Source organism: Psilocybe cubensis, chromosome 11, assembly GCF_017499595.1.
Source record: "Psilocybe cubensis strain MGC-MH-2018 chromosome 11, whole genome shotgun sequence".
Taxonomy (NCBI): Eukaryota; Fungi; Basidiomycota; class Agaricomycetes; order Agaricales; family Agrocybaceae; genus Psilocybe; species Psilocybe cubensis.
In genome coordinates this window covers 2,262,151-2,275,570 of record NC_063009.1, presented here as the reverse complement: position 1 = coordinate 2,275,570, position 13,420 = coordinate 2,262,151, and the positions used below count along the sequence as shown (strand labels likewise).

The 13,420-nt window shown below is 45.1% G+C and overlaps 4 protein-coding genes across 4 annotated transcripts; 3 read left to right on the top strand and 1 right to left on the bottom strand.

Moving 5' to 3' along the window:
* Nucleotides 1–121: 121 nt before the first annotated feature.
* Nucleotides 122–3,063, top strand: JR316_0011809 (putative calcium-binding protein; the record flags this gene model as incomplete). Its single annotated transcript, XM_047897454.1, has 6 exons — nucleotides 122–371; nucleotides 426–569; nucleotides 623–692; nucleotides 754–1,086; nucleotides 1,147–2,619; nucleotides 2,679–3,063. 6 exons carry the CDS (start codon nucleotides 122–124, stop codon nucleotides 3,061–3,063), a joined length of 2,655 nt encoding a protein of 884 aa, XP_047743863.1.
* Nucleotides 3,064–3,392: 329 nt separating this feature from the next.
* Nucleotides 3,393–5,563, bottom strand: JR316_0011808 (UDP-glycosyltransferase 84A1; the record flags this gene model as incomplete). Its single annotated transcript, XM_047897453.1, has 11 exons — nucleotides 3,393–3,723; nucleotides 3,783–3,853; nucleotides 3,913–4,032; nucleotides 4,093–4,179; nucleotides 4,231–4,462; nucleotides 4,531–4,577; nucleotides 4,636–4,725; nucleotides 4,779–4,979; nucleotides 5,044–5,215; nucleotides 5,271–5,433; nucleotides 5,503–5,563. The coding sequence occupies 11 exons, from the start codon at nucleotides 5,561–5,563 to the stop codon at nucleotides 3,393–3,395; spliced, it is 1,575 nt and encodes a 524-aa protein (XP_047743862.1).
* Nucleotides 5,564–6,333: 770 nt separating this feature from the next.
* JR316_0011807 (uncharacterized protein) lies at nucleotides 6,334–7,932 on the top strand (the record flags this gene model as incomplete). Its single annotated transcript, XM_047897452.1, has 9 exons — nucleotides 6,334–6,491; nucleotides 6,544–6,652; nucleotides 6,720–6,743; nucleotides 6,798–6,851; nucleotides 6,945–7,100; nucleotides 7,154–7,219; nucleotides 7,292–7,414; nucleotides 7,469–7,533; nucleotides 7,590–7,932. The coding sequence occupies 9 exons, from the start codon at nucleotides 6,334–6,336 to the stop codon at nucleotides 7,930–7,932; spliced, it is 1,098 nt and encodes a 365-aa protein (XP_047743861.1).
* Nucleotides 7,933–8,706: 774 nt separating this feature from the next.
* JR316_0011806 (UDP-glycosyltransferase 74G1) lies at nucleotides 8,707–10,836 on the top strand (the record flags this gene model as incomplete). The annotated part of the gene is made up of 11 exons (XM_047897451.1): nucleotides 8,707–8,767; nucleotides 8,832–8,994; nucleotides 9,059–9,230; nucleotides 9,282–9,482; nucleotides 9,543–9,632; nucleotides 9,698–9,744; nucleotides 9,796–10,027; nucleotides 10,079–10,165; nucleotides 10,222–10,341; nucleotides 10,387–10,457; nucleotides 10,506–10,836. The coding sequence occupies 11 exons, from the start codon at nucleotides 8,707–8,709 to the stop codon at nucleotides 10,834–10,836; spliced, it is 1,575 nt and encodes a 524-aa protein (XP_047743860.1).
* Between the last annotated feature and the right edge of the window lie 2,584 nt (nucleotides 10,837–13,420).

Sequence of the window (13,420 nt, the reverse complement as noted above, 5' to 3'; positions counted from 1 at the left end):
AATCCAATATGAACCAGCTCCCATGGCACACCTATGAATCCTCTTGACTCAGAAGACCCCCAACTACTCGGTCTTAGACCTAACGAGGAGCATGGAATGCTTTATACCATCCGCCAAAGAAATGGCTCTCGCCAGTAGACTGTTGGAAATGAACACGGGCAGTTGGAATCCTTCAGAATATTTGGGCGTAGAAACGGCAATTGGTCTCTTCAAGCAGAGTGGTCTATCTTTCAAACAAATTCGGGACATATGGTCAATTGCAGACAAAGATGGAACTGGGAAATTGACAAAACCAGAGCTCGCAGTCGTCATCCGATTAGCAGGGTGGGTTCAGGCAGGAGAGATATTGGATGAGAAGCTATTGAAAACGGGTGAGTTATGTCATTCTCTGTTCCTTGCTTGCACTATAGCATACTTTTTTGCAGAGGGCCCTCTACCTAAAATCAAAGGCATTTCAGATGCTAAAGCACCATCCATTGAGCAAACGTTGCCTCCTGTAACCTCCGCCGACGTGGCTGAGTTCAAGGAAGCCTTTTTTTCCAGAAGTCCTGTTGATGGGCTTCTTCCTAGTATGTTCTAAACCCTAATGCTGTTATAATATTCTCACCGCTACGTTTTTCAGAGCGTAGCGTAATGTCACTCTATATGGCTTCGGATCCTGACCTTTCGTTCGAGTTACTGTATCGAGTCATGTAGGCCATCAGATATTTTCCTCCATAGTCATTTCCAGGAATTTATTTAATGCATATCTAGGAAACTCATCGACACCAAAACTGGGTTTTATGACTTCAAAAGTTTTGCTGTCGGTTTGCATACTGTGCGAAGCCTCAACAAGGCCTTGATATCTTCGGTACCCTCGTCAATATCCTCGGAGGATTTGGAAAGCATGGAACAGATTTTCGAGACTTGGGACAGAGAAGGGGTCTCTGACCATACTGAAGAGGGTTTCGACCTTTCACCTCAAGCCGACTCGGATATACGTAATTTTATTGAAGACATCCAATCTTGCCGACATATCAGCGGAAAAATGGCCCTTGACTTCAGATTGAAGTACAATGTACATCCTACTGAACTGTCACAACTATGGTACGTGTCTTGTATATGCTTCGGTTACGATGGAAGGAAATCACCTAAGACATTCTAAAGGCACCAATCCAATGTCGAATCTGGACCAGAACTCTCTACCGCTAGGATGGCATGCTTCGAAAAACTCCTTCGAAAGCGGGTAGCCAAACAAATTCCGACACCTGAATCACCTGCTCTCTCAAGACGAGACTCTTCTCGGTTTCCTTGTCCTGTCGACCAGTCTGTTACCGTGGAAACTATTCAAAGACCTTCTGATTCCAGCAGCAGTTCAGTAAATAGAGCTGCGAATATAGACCCCATTCCCACGTCTCCTGATCAAGCATCGCAAAACCCTCCATCGTACGCTTTTTTTACTACCCCACACGAGAATATTATCCAAACATTTAAAGACGACATTGGGCAACTCGCATCCCACTTTGAGACAATTGCAACCGACCGGAAGTGGGCGCATGCAGAACTTCAGAAGAACTTTGACGCCCTTGGACGCGAAAATCTACACCTGAAGCAGCAGCAGAAAGTGTTGGAATATCGATTAGCGTCAAAGGATGAAAGTGGTCGGAAAGCAGAAAAGGTCATCAACTCGATCAAGCTGGATCTTCTCGAACAGCAGGTGCTATCCAAGGAACACGAAGAAGAGGCGATCAATGCTCACAACGAAGCGGGGAGATTGTGGAATATTATTGAGACTCAGAGCAGGCAGATCACAACCCTATTGGAACTCGTTGCCGACATGAAAACCACAATAACTGAGCTCAACGTCAAGCCTGATTCATCCGACCTCCGTCTTCGCTTTCTCAGGGCCACAGCTCGTGAGTCAGAAGCAGCAGCCACCAAGGCCGTTGAAGAAGCGGTGGCCTTACGTGAAATCATTAAGGCTCGTGATGAAGAGATCGTCAAACTCCGGAGAAGCTTGAACGTCAACCATACTCAGCAAGCGCCTGCTGATTCACCCACCGCTATACAATTGCTGCGTGAGGATCAAGAAGATCTCAAACTACAAGTGGAAAATATGCAGCGTCTTCTGGAACACATCATGACGACAAGACCCTCTCCTGGCACAGTTGAAGATGAAGAAACGCTTGTGCAGCCATCGGCGCCTTTGAACAGTGTTGTCAAACCGGAATCTTCTTGCGTGAAGCTTTCTGAAGCTTCATCCCAACATTCCAAAATCCTATCGAAAGAGCACGACTATGAGATGCCTTCAGTTCCACCCTCGATCTCTCCTAAAAGCCCAACTTCATCGAGATACTCCACTCGTCCTAGTAGTCTGGCCTGCATGAGTGCATCGAATGTATCACCTTTCCAATTATTCCGAAAGATCTCAGCTGCTTCCAGTTTAGTACGCTCATGTAGTGGCACGACAACACCCATATCAGTCAAAGTCGACAATATGCCGCAGGATATATCTCAACTGGAAAATGATTTATTCCTCTTTAGGCTGCATATTCAACGCAAAGGATACATTGGCATTGAAATGGTCGAGCGGTTTATATCTAATTACGATATAGACGTACATTCTTTGGATGAGATTGGGTGTGTGAAACGCCCACTGTAAAATTACCTATGTGTGCTTACTAATGGCCTCTTTATAGGAGATTTGTAGGTTTAGATGCCAGTGTTAAACGAATCAATCAAGCAGTGGACTTGATTAGACAGGCCGTGATAGGGGCGCGAGACCCTAATTTGAGTGTTACGCCGCTACCTACTACTCCAAAACGACCAGCTTCTCCTGTACAAGCTATGCCTGAAACCATGTTATCGAATGCTGCTCGGCGCAACCAGCAGAATTCCTCTACCACGAGCCAACCGTCGCACGCTCAATTCTACAACCCACCGGACCCATCATCCTCATTCAGCCGCCGCAATATATCAATTCCTAAGAGTATTACTTCGTCAGGCATCGCTAGCATTACTAGTATACTGTCGACGGTCAACTCGAGTGTTCAATCAACCCGGGCAGTATGCAATTCCTCATAATTCCGTACCATCAGTCCAGTTTGACCTCTTGTTTGACGCATGTGGACTCAGAAACCACAAAAATGTTTACTCGCTTTTTTCTGAGGATGGTCGTGATTGACATACTCAGGTAGAATTTTTTTGTTTCTTCCTTATGGTCCGGTCTGCGTTTTCTTCGTAGCTCAATTGTCCTATCCGTGTCTCGTTTTGAATCTGCAAGTTCTCCCTGATTCTTTACTATGTAACTTTGTACGCCAAAAACACTATCATTTAATGATACAAGTTGTGCTTCAAATTTCAATCCTCAAGTGTAAATTGAGCATAGTCAAACACCAAGCGTGCCTTCGAGTCTAGAATAAATGTAGGTTATACGTCTCCGCGAACCTTTTCATTTCTTTTTTGCTGATTCCATTTTCGTCCCATGACTTCGATAGTTCTGTCTTTAGTTCCATAGCGTTTTGTCGTAGCTCCTTCCCTTGATCCCCACGGCACAAATCTATAACCCGTCTGATCTCCACACCGACAGCTTCCCGAGTTCCACTGGCTTTGTGGCCTGATCTCAATAGGGGTTTCATACCATTGGGACCTGTCCTAACTTCAATCAACTCGAAGGCGACCTTGAGATTGATGGACATATGGGCAGCTCCGGCTGGCTGGTCGGCTTCAAAAGGCCAACAAATCCTTGCAATAAGCGATTAGCCGTACGGAATGGCATTCGGAATGCTGAAATGTATACGTACATGGGGATGCCACTCCCTAAGCTTTCCAAGACACTGTTGTGTCCGCCGTGGGTCATAAACCATCCAGTCGCCTGTAATTCCAGAGCTGTGTTAGCTAGTGACCTTTTTTGCACACATGCATACGACTGACCGGATGATTTAGTATGTATTGCTGGGGCAACCATTTCGAAATCAAGCCTAGACCGCACCGAGCTATCCTTTGTTTCAAATTCTCTGATATGTTAGCAAAGGGTGAAGCATAGCATAGAATCTAAAGTTAAATTTATGTAAGATTGGTGAACATTACATCGACAATGCAGCTGGAGCTTACAAAGGGTGCATTTTTTTCGATAAATGCTTCAATGACCTCCTCGATGTAACCTTGTACGGTGGGCCAGAAGACGGTTCCAAATGAAATCTGCGTGTCTCTACTAAGAAATAGACGAGATTCAAACATTGTTTGACTTACAAGAGTTACAGATCGTTCACCGAACCGCAGCTGTGTTTTATCAAGGAATTCCTGCGTTTCTCTAGATCCTCGAGCACTTTCGGATACTATTCCATACCCAGAGGGTAGTAAAGGCCCAATAACGAATACATCTTGCTTAAGTTCCGAAAAATAAGTCTTCAGCGCGTTGATTGAGTCGGCTTCAAATAGGTATGAAGATGTCACAAAGCATGCATCAGCTTCCCTAAGTCCGCTGTTGTATCAAAGTGGTTTTGATGAGTCGCACACAAAAGGAGAGATGCAAATCGATGAATTGCTTACTTGACCGCGATTTTCATAAATTCTCCGAATGGCATCTCGAACGGAAGCTGTTTTATGTGATATTAGATGTATAAGATATACTAGTTTAGATGTTTTGATTCGTACATTCTGAGGGAAATATTCCCAGTCGTACATCTCAGGTACACCTGGTACTCTAACGATCTCTCCGTTTGCTCGTTTGGGGAAGTTATAAAGCTGGTTCAGGCGTAGTTGGCCAAAAATATCAATTTATGTTAAAAGAGACTTACTTCGTCGGATATTTCTTTGGGTGACCTTCCTGTACGAGCTGCCTCTTCGTCCACCTGCTTCTCAATATCGCCATATCCTCCAAGAGTCTTCGGACCCCAGAATCGAATTCCTGTCGCTACGTGGCCGGTAAACCATGAGATTATCGGGACAGAATTCCCAGTGATAGCTCGCGTCGCCAGCATTTGTGGATGGCAAAAAAACTGAATACGCAATATGTGACATATGAGTGTCATATAAAATCTATAAAACGTAATACTTATGCACATCAAGTACGACCGCATTAGGAGGAGATACCGGATTAAACACTGTTCCTGTGACAGAGCAGGATACAGACTTGCTCTCAACGAGGGATTGATAGACTGCCGGATATGTTTGTATGAGAGGAGCAATGAGACTGAATGGGTCCTCGGCATCCGACGCATAAGCTGAGAGCACTCTGAGAATAAAACTTGAGATATCTCCTGACAGAGATGATCATATCAAGACCTTACCTGACGCGTTGGCGGCTACTTTGAGTCTCTTGCCCCCGAAACTCGGAATCAATCTCTGCTTTCGCGTTCTTTAACAAATTCGGGGAGAGTAGCAAAGTTGTAACCACAGTGTTATTCTCTTTAACAAGACGCGCAGCGAGAACGCAAAATGGCCTGACATGACCTAGTAAAGCATGATTATGTAACTGATTAGTGTCCACTCGCAATACAGATCAGGTGACAGACGTCGTACCCCATGCTGGAGCTGCAGAGAATAAGATATGAGAAGAAGAGAAGTCTGTAGGCGAGGCCATGTTTCCTGTTCTTTGACCAACTGAAGAAGATTGAAAGCCAGTTTATATGCAGGTCTTCTATACGATTAATCAGCAGATTCATTTTTTGTACCAAAGTAGTGATCTTGTGTGAAAATTAACGTACTAGAGATGTTAACGGATAATCAGATTGTTAGCCGAGTAGTCAGGGACAAGGATCGTATGGCGCCTACTCCTTCCATGCCAAAATGTCTTATGCACCAGTTAAATGATCTTCGGAAACGTAAACCGGAGGCTTGTAGTTGCAGCTTGGGTATTCGAATCAATTAGCGCCCATTCGCACCCGGCTGATAAAAAAAGAAAACAAACCCATTTGGATAAATTCTCCGCACTTTCCTGATATCATTATTCTAAATGCTGTCATGATTCTTCATGCTGAGGCCCAGGAAACGAAGTTACTTTCTTTCTGCAAGACGAAGAGTGACTGTAGAGTGAAAGGGAGATCATTGCAATGAGATTGTAAAGCACTAACTTGTTTGATTTGATGGTATCATTATACAGTAAGTACGAGCAGGAAAAGAGTTAAACCCTTGCTTTGGATCCAAGCCATGGCTGCCTGAGCTCCGGCGTCAGTCGCGTTTGTCCGCACGTTATTGATTCAACCTTACGGTATGACCGGGCCGGGTGAAGTGGCGTTTGTCGACGCGTCTCTTCGGCCGGCCTGACAACGTTTTATGGACGTATAAGTTTGACAGATATGCGGCAATTCTGCACTCACCCACATACCACAACCACTTGAAACTCCTTCCTTCATGACAATCTCAACTATCTCACGGACCTTTACGACCGCACGACTTGTATGCCGTCCAGTGGGTAGCAACTTGGAGAAAATACGGATACCGTCAAGGCAGCTAACAAGAAGGGGGTTCTTGACAGTTATTCAGCAAGGACACGAGGGCTGGCGTTTGAGGTTGGTATTCAGCTTGTTTCTAGTTCAACAGACTTACCCATCATCACAATAGCCTTGGTAGGGATCCAGTTAAGCTGACGCCAGGGTTGAACATTAAGATACCGTTATATCACACATTGACCGTGTTGGATATACGTGAATCGTCTGTCAACATCCCGAATGTGAGTATATCACGTACTCACTTGTTTACTGTGCAAGGGAAATACTCACTCAAGGTTAACATCCCAGCTTCCTGGGTATACAGCCGACAATGTGAGCCAATTTGGGGACGCTAGGGATAAATGTACTTACATTTCTCGATAATAGGTTCCTGTATTGTGTTCCGGCTCCCTCTTCTATCGCATCAACGACAGTTATAAGGTGAGTTGCATTTTTTTCATAGCCCCTATACGAGGGCTCGGTCACATGACAAGGTGAACCTGACTGGCGTCCTGCCATCCCTCAACCCAACAGGCTTGCTTTGAAGTCTCTGAGGTCGAGAAGAATGTACAAAACATCGGGACATCAGCCATGAGAAGTGTTCTAGGCTCATTTACATATGACCAAGTGATCGCGGACAGAAACGAGCTGAACAGGAAGCTCAATGTGACGATAGGCAACTCAATTTCGGTGAGATATACCATTTCTCATTTCAACATTAATTTAATTGCAGAACTGTGCAGAACTGGGGCGTAGAATGCACCAGATTTGAAGTGCAGTCATTCCAACCCGCAAATCGCGAAGTAGAGGTAAGTGACTCACTGTCTTATATATTGTCAAATTTGCAGACATTGACGGGGCCTCACTTTGATTACTTGCAGCGACAACTCGAGTTACAAATGGAAGCAGAACGTAACCGTCGCAAACAGCTTCTAGATACTCAAGCCCAAATAAACATTGCAGAAGGGCAGAAACAACGGGTCATTTTGGAGAGTGAAGGACACGTGCGTAATGTTTCTAAGTCTTATTGATTTTCAATAGCTAATGCTTGCCTTCAGCTTGAAGCGAAATCGAATGAAGCGGATGCAAAGTACAAGACAGTTTTTAGAGAGGCAGAGGCGAGGTATGGCACTCTATTTGTTATTTTGCATAGCGGAGTACCAACGAAACCTTCAACAGACAACAGCAAGCCTTGATGGAAGCGTCAGCACTTTCTCAACAAGTCGAAAACATTGCTCGCTCGCTGGCGCCTAATTCCAACCCCGACGAGGTGACAAGCGAACACCGAAAACTGGCGCTCGCTACGCTCGTTGAACTCAAGCGGTTGGAACAACTGCGGGCCATCGCTGAAAGTAAAAGCAATTCAACATATTTTTTCGGAGACAAAGCTGCTGGACTTGGGAGCCCAAACGATGCCTTCAACATTGATTATGCCCAAAACGTAAAGGCTGCGGTATCAGATGGTGGAAGGGCCTCGAAGAATACCTCTAGCAATCCGATTACAAGTGGGGCCATCCTTTAGGAGGGGTATCAGTGCAAGTGAGCCTACAGACCTATTTTGTGCCATAGTCGTGTTCTACTATTTATGCCATTAGCTTTCTTTTTATTTTCACACCGCTCATTATATAGTTCTTTACACCATGAATCATTGAAAACACCCCAATATGTATTTTAGAATATCGTGTAAGGATGAAAAACATGTAATCTGAACTTATCAAATGTCGAGAAGCAAGCAATCCATTAATTACGAGCGCCCAGATATATCTCCAAAATTGCACCAACCTCGCAATCCACATGCATGGTCGTTTAGCTGACTCAAAGAAATTACGATAGGTGTGATAATAATCCTCAAGTTGGTAACTACAGCCTCGGCCCGCTTCATTATTTTTTCATTCATCATCCACAGCCTTCGATTGATATTGAAGAGATCTTCTATGCTTAACATAAACGTCGCATCTTGCATCCAACACGCCTCCTTTACTAACCCTTTTTCATGCGCATCCTTAAATGCCCTTTCGAAGCCAATGTCGATAGAATGACAACAGAAGCATAGATCTAACAACCACCACTGGCACAAGCACACGCAGGCTACCTTCGTACATCAAGCAATTAAGATGACGTTTCTCCGTAAATAGACAACTGTTTATCAATCTATTTCTCACCGTGATGTCGCAGACAAATGATGCTTATACGATGGGATCAACATGAATAAGGGACGTGCAGCATTGCTCTACGATGGTATAAATTGGATTGAGAATTGGAAGCGGGGAACCTCACTTGCACTCGCCTGATTATCATGGCTATATCAAACATCACTGAAGCAACACACATTGTCTTCACTGCGTTCGCTGCTTGGGGTGAGTAACTTTGGTTCAACTGTGCACAAGCCAGTCACTCATACTCATTCTTCCACCAATCTAGGTCACGTCAGGCCATTCTGCATACTTGCAGCTCGCCTCGTTCAGGCAAACGAGAACGTTGTGGTGACCATGATACTTGTCCCACCTTTCTTGAAGAAGGCCCACGCAGAAATCTCTGCAGAGTTCCGCGATACCGCCAGTGAAAGTGCGCGCTCGCGACTCAGGTATGTCTTTATACTTAAAATAGTAAAGTCTGGGTCTATTTATCGGCTCACGTTTCTGCTGCAGGGTATTAGCCCCTTTCAAATCTGATACAGAGAACCCATTTGACCTTATGCCTTTGATTACCGAAAACTACGGACGGGTTTACCAAGCTGTTGTAGACGGTAAACCTGTTTCTTGCGCTACAACAGGCAAATCATTCGAAGCAGTCCCGCCGCCAAAGCTCAGCGTCATTGACGTGAGTGTTCACTTTTTCATAAATCTGTTGATTAAATTTTTATTTGGGTAGTTCTTTGCTCACCCGCTGATGCTGGTGACACGATCCATCACCGGGCCCTCCGTTCCAATTGTTGCATGGATTTCCGGACATATGGGCACTCTTATAAGATTTTGGGGGCCAGAGAGGTTTGGCGGAGGTGGTGATATTGCCAAAAAGGTCCAAGAAGAGGTAGCCCGTACGGGCGCTCCAGTACACGAAGTAGAGGAAAGGGTAAAGTGGTATTTATTCCCCTTCCCTCAGGAAATACTAATACGCTGCATCATGAACTAGCTTTATAGTTTTGCGAAAATATCGATAGGCAAGGTGGTCAGCATACCAGGAGTGCCTGACATGTATGACTGGGAGTTCTTCCCGCAAGCGGTAAGCGCCCAACGACGTCGATAACTCTTAATCTTGATTGAAACTGATTGTTACTCACGGTTCAGCTTGCGTTCGATCTTCCATTTGCAGAGGTTATAAAATGGGGACAAGCGTGAGTGATGCGTAGTGACCTGTCTCCGTTAGTCTAACTCACCTAGAAAAGAGGGATGAAGGAAGCCGATAGTATTTTCCTGACCTCCACGTACAGTCTTGAGCCGATTACGTTGGATGCAGCGAGGTCGTGGTACAAGGAGTGGAACAAAGAGGTTTATGTCATTGGTCCTCTCTTACCAACGGGATACGGGACCATGCGACAAAGCGACAGGGGATCATCCGAGGTCAGCGAGTTCCTCGACAAAGCACTAGTGGAGCATGGCGAAAAATCAGTGACCTTGGTGAGCGTTTATTTGTTGTCTTCGATTTATTACTGTCTAAACACCACTAAGATATCCTTCGGCACCGTATTCTGGCCGAAAGAACAGGACTACATTGAAGAAGTCCTTGAAGCGTTCATTGAAAAGAAAGCTCCATTTGTTAGTATACATCCTGGACGTCCGTTGCAGAACTCTGACACATTTTTCTACCATAGATCATTTGCTACGCGTCCATGTTTGCTTCAATGTCAGACAATATACTCCAGAAGATCAAAGACTCTGACCTCGGACTTATCTCGCGGTGGATCCCACAACAATATATCTTGAGCCACAAAGTGAGTGTTTTCAGGTGCTTTTTTCGTCTCTAATCACTGTATTAGGCTACCGGGTGGTTCATTACCCATGGTGGGCAGAACAGCGTCATGGAAAGCTTGGGATGCGGCATACCACTGTACGCAATTCGCTGTTAGAGGTATTTTATACTCATTCGAGTGCACAGGATATGCTGGCCGTTTGAGGCTGATCAGCCAGCATCTGCCGCTGTATTGTCAAAGAACTTACAAGTGGCAATTGAGCTCATAGAAGTAAGAACTGGTGAAAAAGGCTTCAAACCTCTTCTAAGACTCGGACATGGCCCAAAGGGAACAAGGGAAGCAGTTGGTGAGGAAATAAGAGAGGTCATAGATTCATGTCGAGGTGAAAAGGGGGCGTTGCTCAGGGAAAATGCCCTTAAAGTAAAGGAAGCATTCGCCAAAACTTGGGAGGAAGGGGGGGACGCCATAAATGAGTTCCGAAAGTTTGCTTCTGCTTATAATCTTCAGCTTCTGTAGGAGTCAATGCCGCAAATAGAGTTTGTAACAATACTTAGGAAATAGGGCAGGGATTGATTAACAGTAATTACTTCTTTGAAAAACTTTGGAAAAGACATCGATCGATCCATCACAATTCATTGCCATCGCTGTATAATCTCTTGTAAGCAGATTTCGAAGTCGCCCTCGCCAGCAAGTAGTGGCAGAGATTTGAACAGAGCAAATATGGTGTTGATGGCGAGCGAATGATGCTCGTGGACAACGATGGTGAAAAGAAACGCAACAAGACATATGGGGTGGCAGATGAGACAAACAGAAGATAGAGCTGCTAATCCATCGGGTGCAGAGTCGGAAGCGGAGGCACTGTTCATCCTATATCAATGGAAAGGGATGCAGAGGCTGCAGTGCGAGGGAGACGGCAGCAAGAATCAAAACAAGGAGCAGCACCAACACTGCTCCGCCCGTGGTGAGTTAACACCCGCCGAAGACGAACTAAACACTAACTCACCTATTCCGATAGCGCATCCGTTCACGTTCATCGTTCTTCGTGTGTGGTGGTGGACGCGGTGGGGACGAGAGCATGCGTTCTTTATAGAGAGCAACGGAGACGACGGGATGACCAGGGCTCTTCGCGTGGCGCGGAAGATGTAAAATCGTGGGTGACGTCGAGCATATTGGCAGAGTTAACAGGAGCGAGCAGTAGCATATACCTGCTGCTCATTGTGCGGGACGGCGGTGAGATGGCAGCTGTTAGCGGCGTCTTTTCGTTGGGTTGTCCTACTGGTCACATGACTTGGAAGGCTATGACAAACACTGCCAAACGTTTGGGCTACCATCGACTCACCGACACGGTTGAGTTTTTCCGAACCTCTCCGAATCGCTCCTGAGTTCCTTACTTGTTTTATATTGGTGGGTTTTATGCCATTTTGGCATTCTGCTGAAAATAAAAGCATGAAACTTCTTTAATCTATTCTCTGTTTAGACGATTTTTCAAATACGAAGCAAAACCGTTCAAGATTTTTGAATGTCACAGACTCACAAATCAGTTTCCCCTGTAGATGCCACGGCTCCCCAATTTAACTCACACGCTAGTCTAACAGAAACCTCAACCACACGGGCGCTTAATATCGGTATACTTCTAGGATTGGACTTTTCGAATAGAAGTCATGATTTTATTACGCTCCACGCGTTATGATTCGACGTCGGCTATGAACATTGGGACATTTCAACGTTAAGACAGCGGGTGGGCGTACAATCGTATCATTTCGTTTATACCGTTAAGCCAAAACTGTTGCGCGTACCATTGTTTTGCAGTACCGCTGTATTTACTTGGATGAAGAGCCGACTGACTAACTGTATTTCTTGACAGGTTTTACCAGGTTCTACCCCACCCCCACAAGATAATTCTACCGCGGGGGACAATCTCTTGGCGAGTCTGAATTACATCCGATGGTACTGGCTGGTTGGGTGAAGTCACACTACAGTTGAACCCCTCTTAACCCATACCTCTCGGTGGACGGCTCAGGGTATGGGTTATCAGGGGTTATGGGTTTCAGGAGGTATGCTAAAAACAGGCCTGAAAATTCGCGAAAAAATCGTTAAAAATACACAAAAAATTCCTCGATGATAAGACGGATACCAATTAGATACATTTAAGGTACTACTAGCTATGATCTAAAATAATCAGTTACTACAGTATCTTTCATTGTTCTGGCTCTTCAAGGTGCAGTTTTCTATTTAATGAGTCCAAAAGTGTTTCAATTGTACGGACAGTACGATTGTCCATGTCGCTGATGTATTTGGTAAGAACAGAGTACTTCACTGCGACTTTGTTGCGCTGTGAAGTGTGTCGGAGAATGAAAAAACAGAGTGCAGTCACAGTCACTGCAGAGTGACTGCGCTCTGGCGGCAACACTAGTTGAGCCACCGGCGAATTTCTTTCATTTTTTGTAGCTACGAGGAGGTTTCAGTGGTACATTACCCAAATAAGCCACCGGCGTACTAAATTTTGACACAAAAGTAAAGGTCCCAGCCTATATATGGTAGGTAAAACCTATGGGTTTTGAGAGCGAAGGGTTATGGGTTATGGGTTATTGCGGACTTATGGGTTATGGTGTGCAATTCCCTGCGAACCAAGTTGGTGGACAGCTGATGCTATGGGTTACCAGGGGTTATGGGTTTTGAGAGGTATGGGTTAAGAGGGGTTCAACTGTATAACATTACGACCTTTCGTATCGACCACCATACGAGGCCATAAAGTTGCATAAGGTCCATCCGATGGGAGTATTAGCGAGGCTTTTTTCCGAGATTTGTTATTGACCTATCTCAACCATTGGTCACAAGAGCCATTGTATTTTCCCGAATTGATGCAAGTCCACACCGCCAAAAATTGTCACTGGAGGTCCATTTGCACACGGCAAACGTCATTCTGGCTTCTGTAGCTTATTCTCGGCATTCCTGGTCGCGACGGACCTTGGATGAGACGTTTGAGGAATTGGGATGCCTGGGGGATTTCTACACATTGTCTTGGCAAATGAAATCCCTCACCAATTGCCCACTTTCTCCGATATTGCTCTCCATCTTCCGAAGAGAACGATTATTTTTT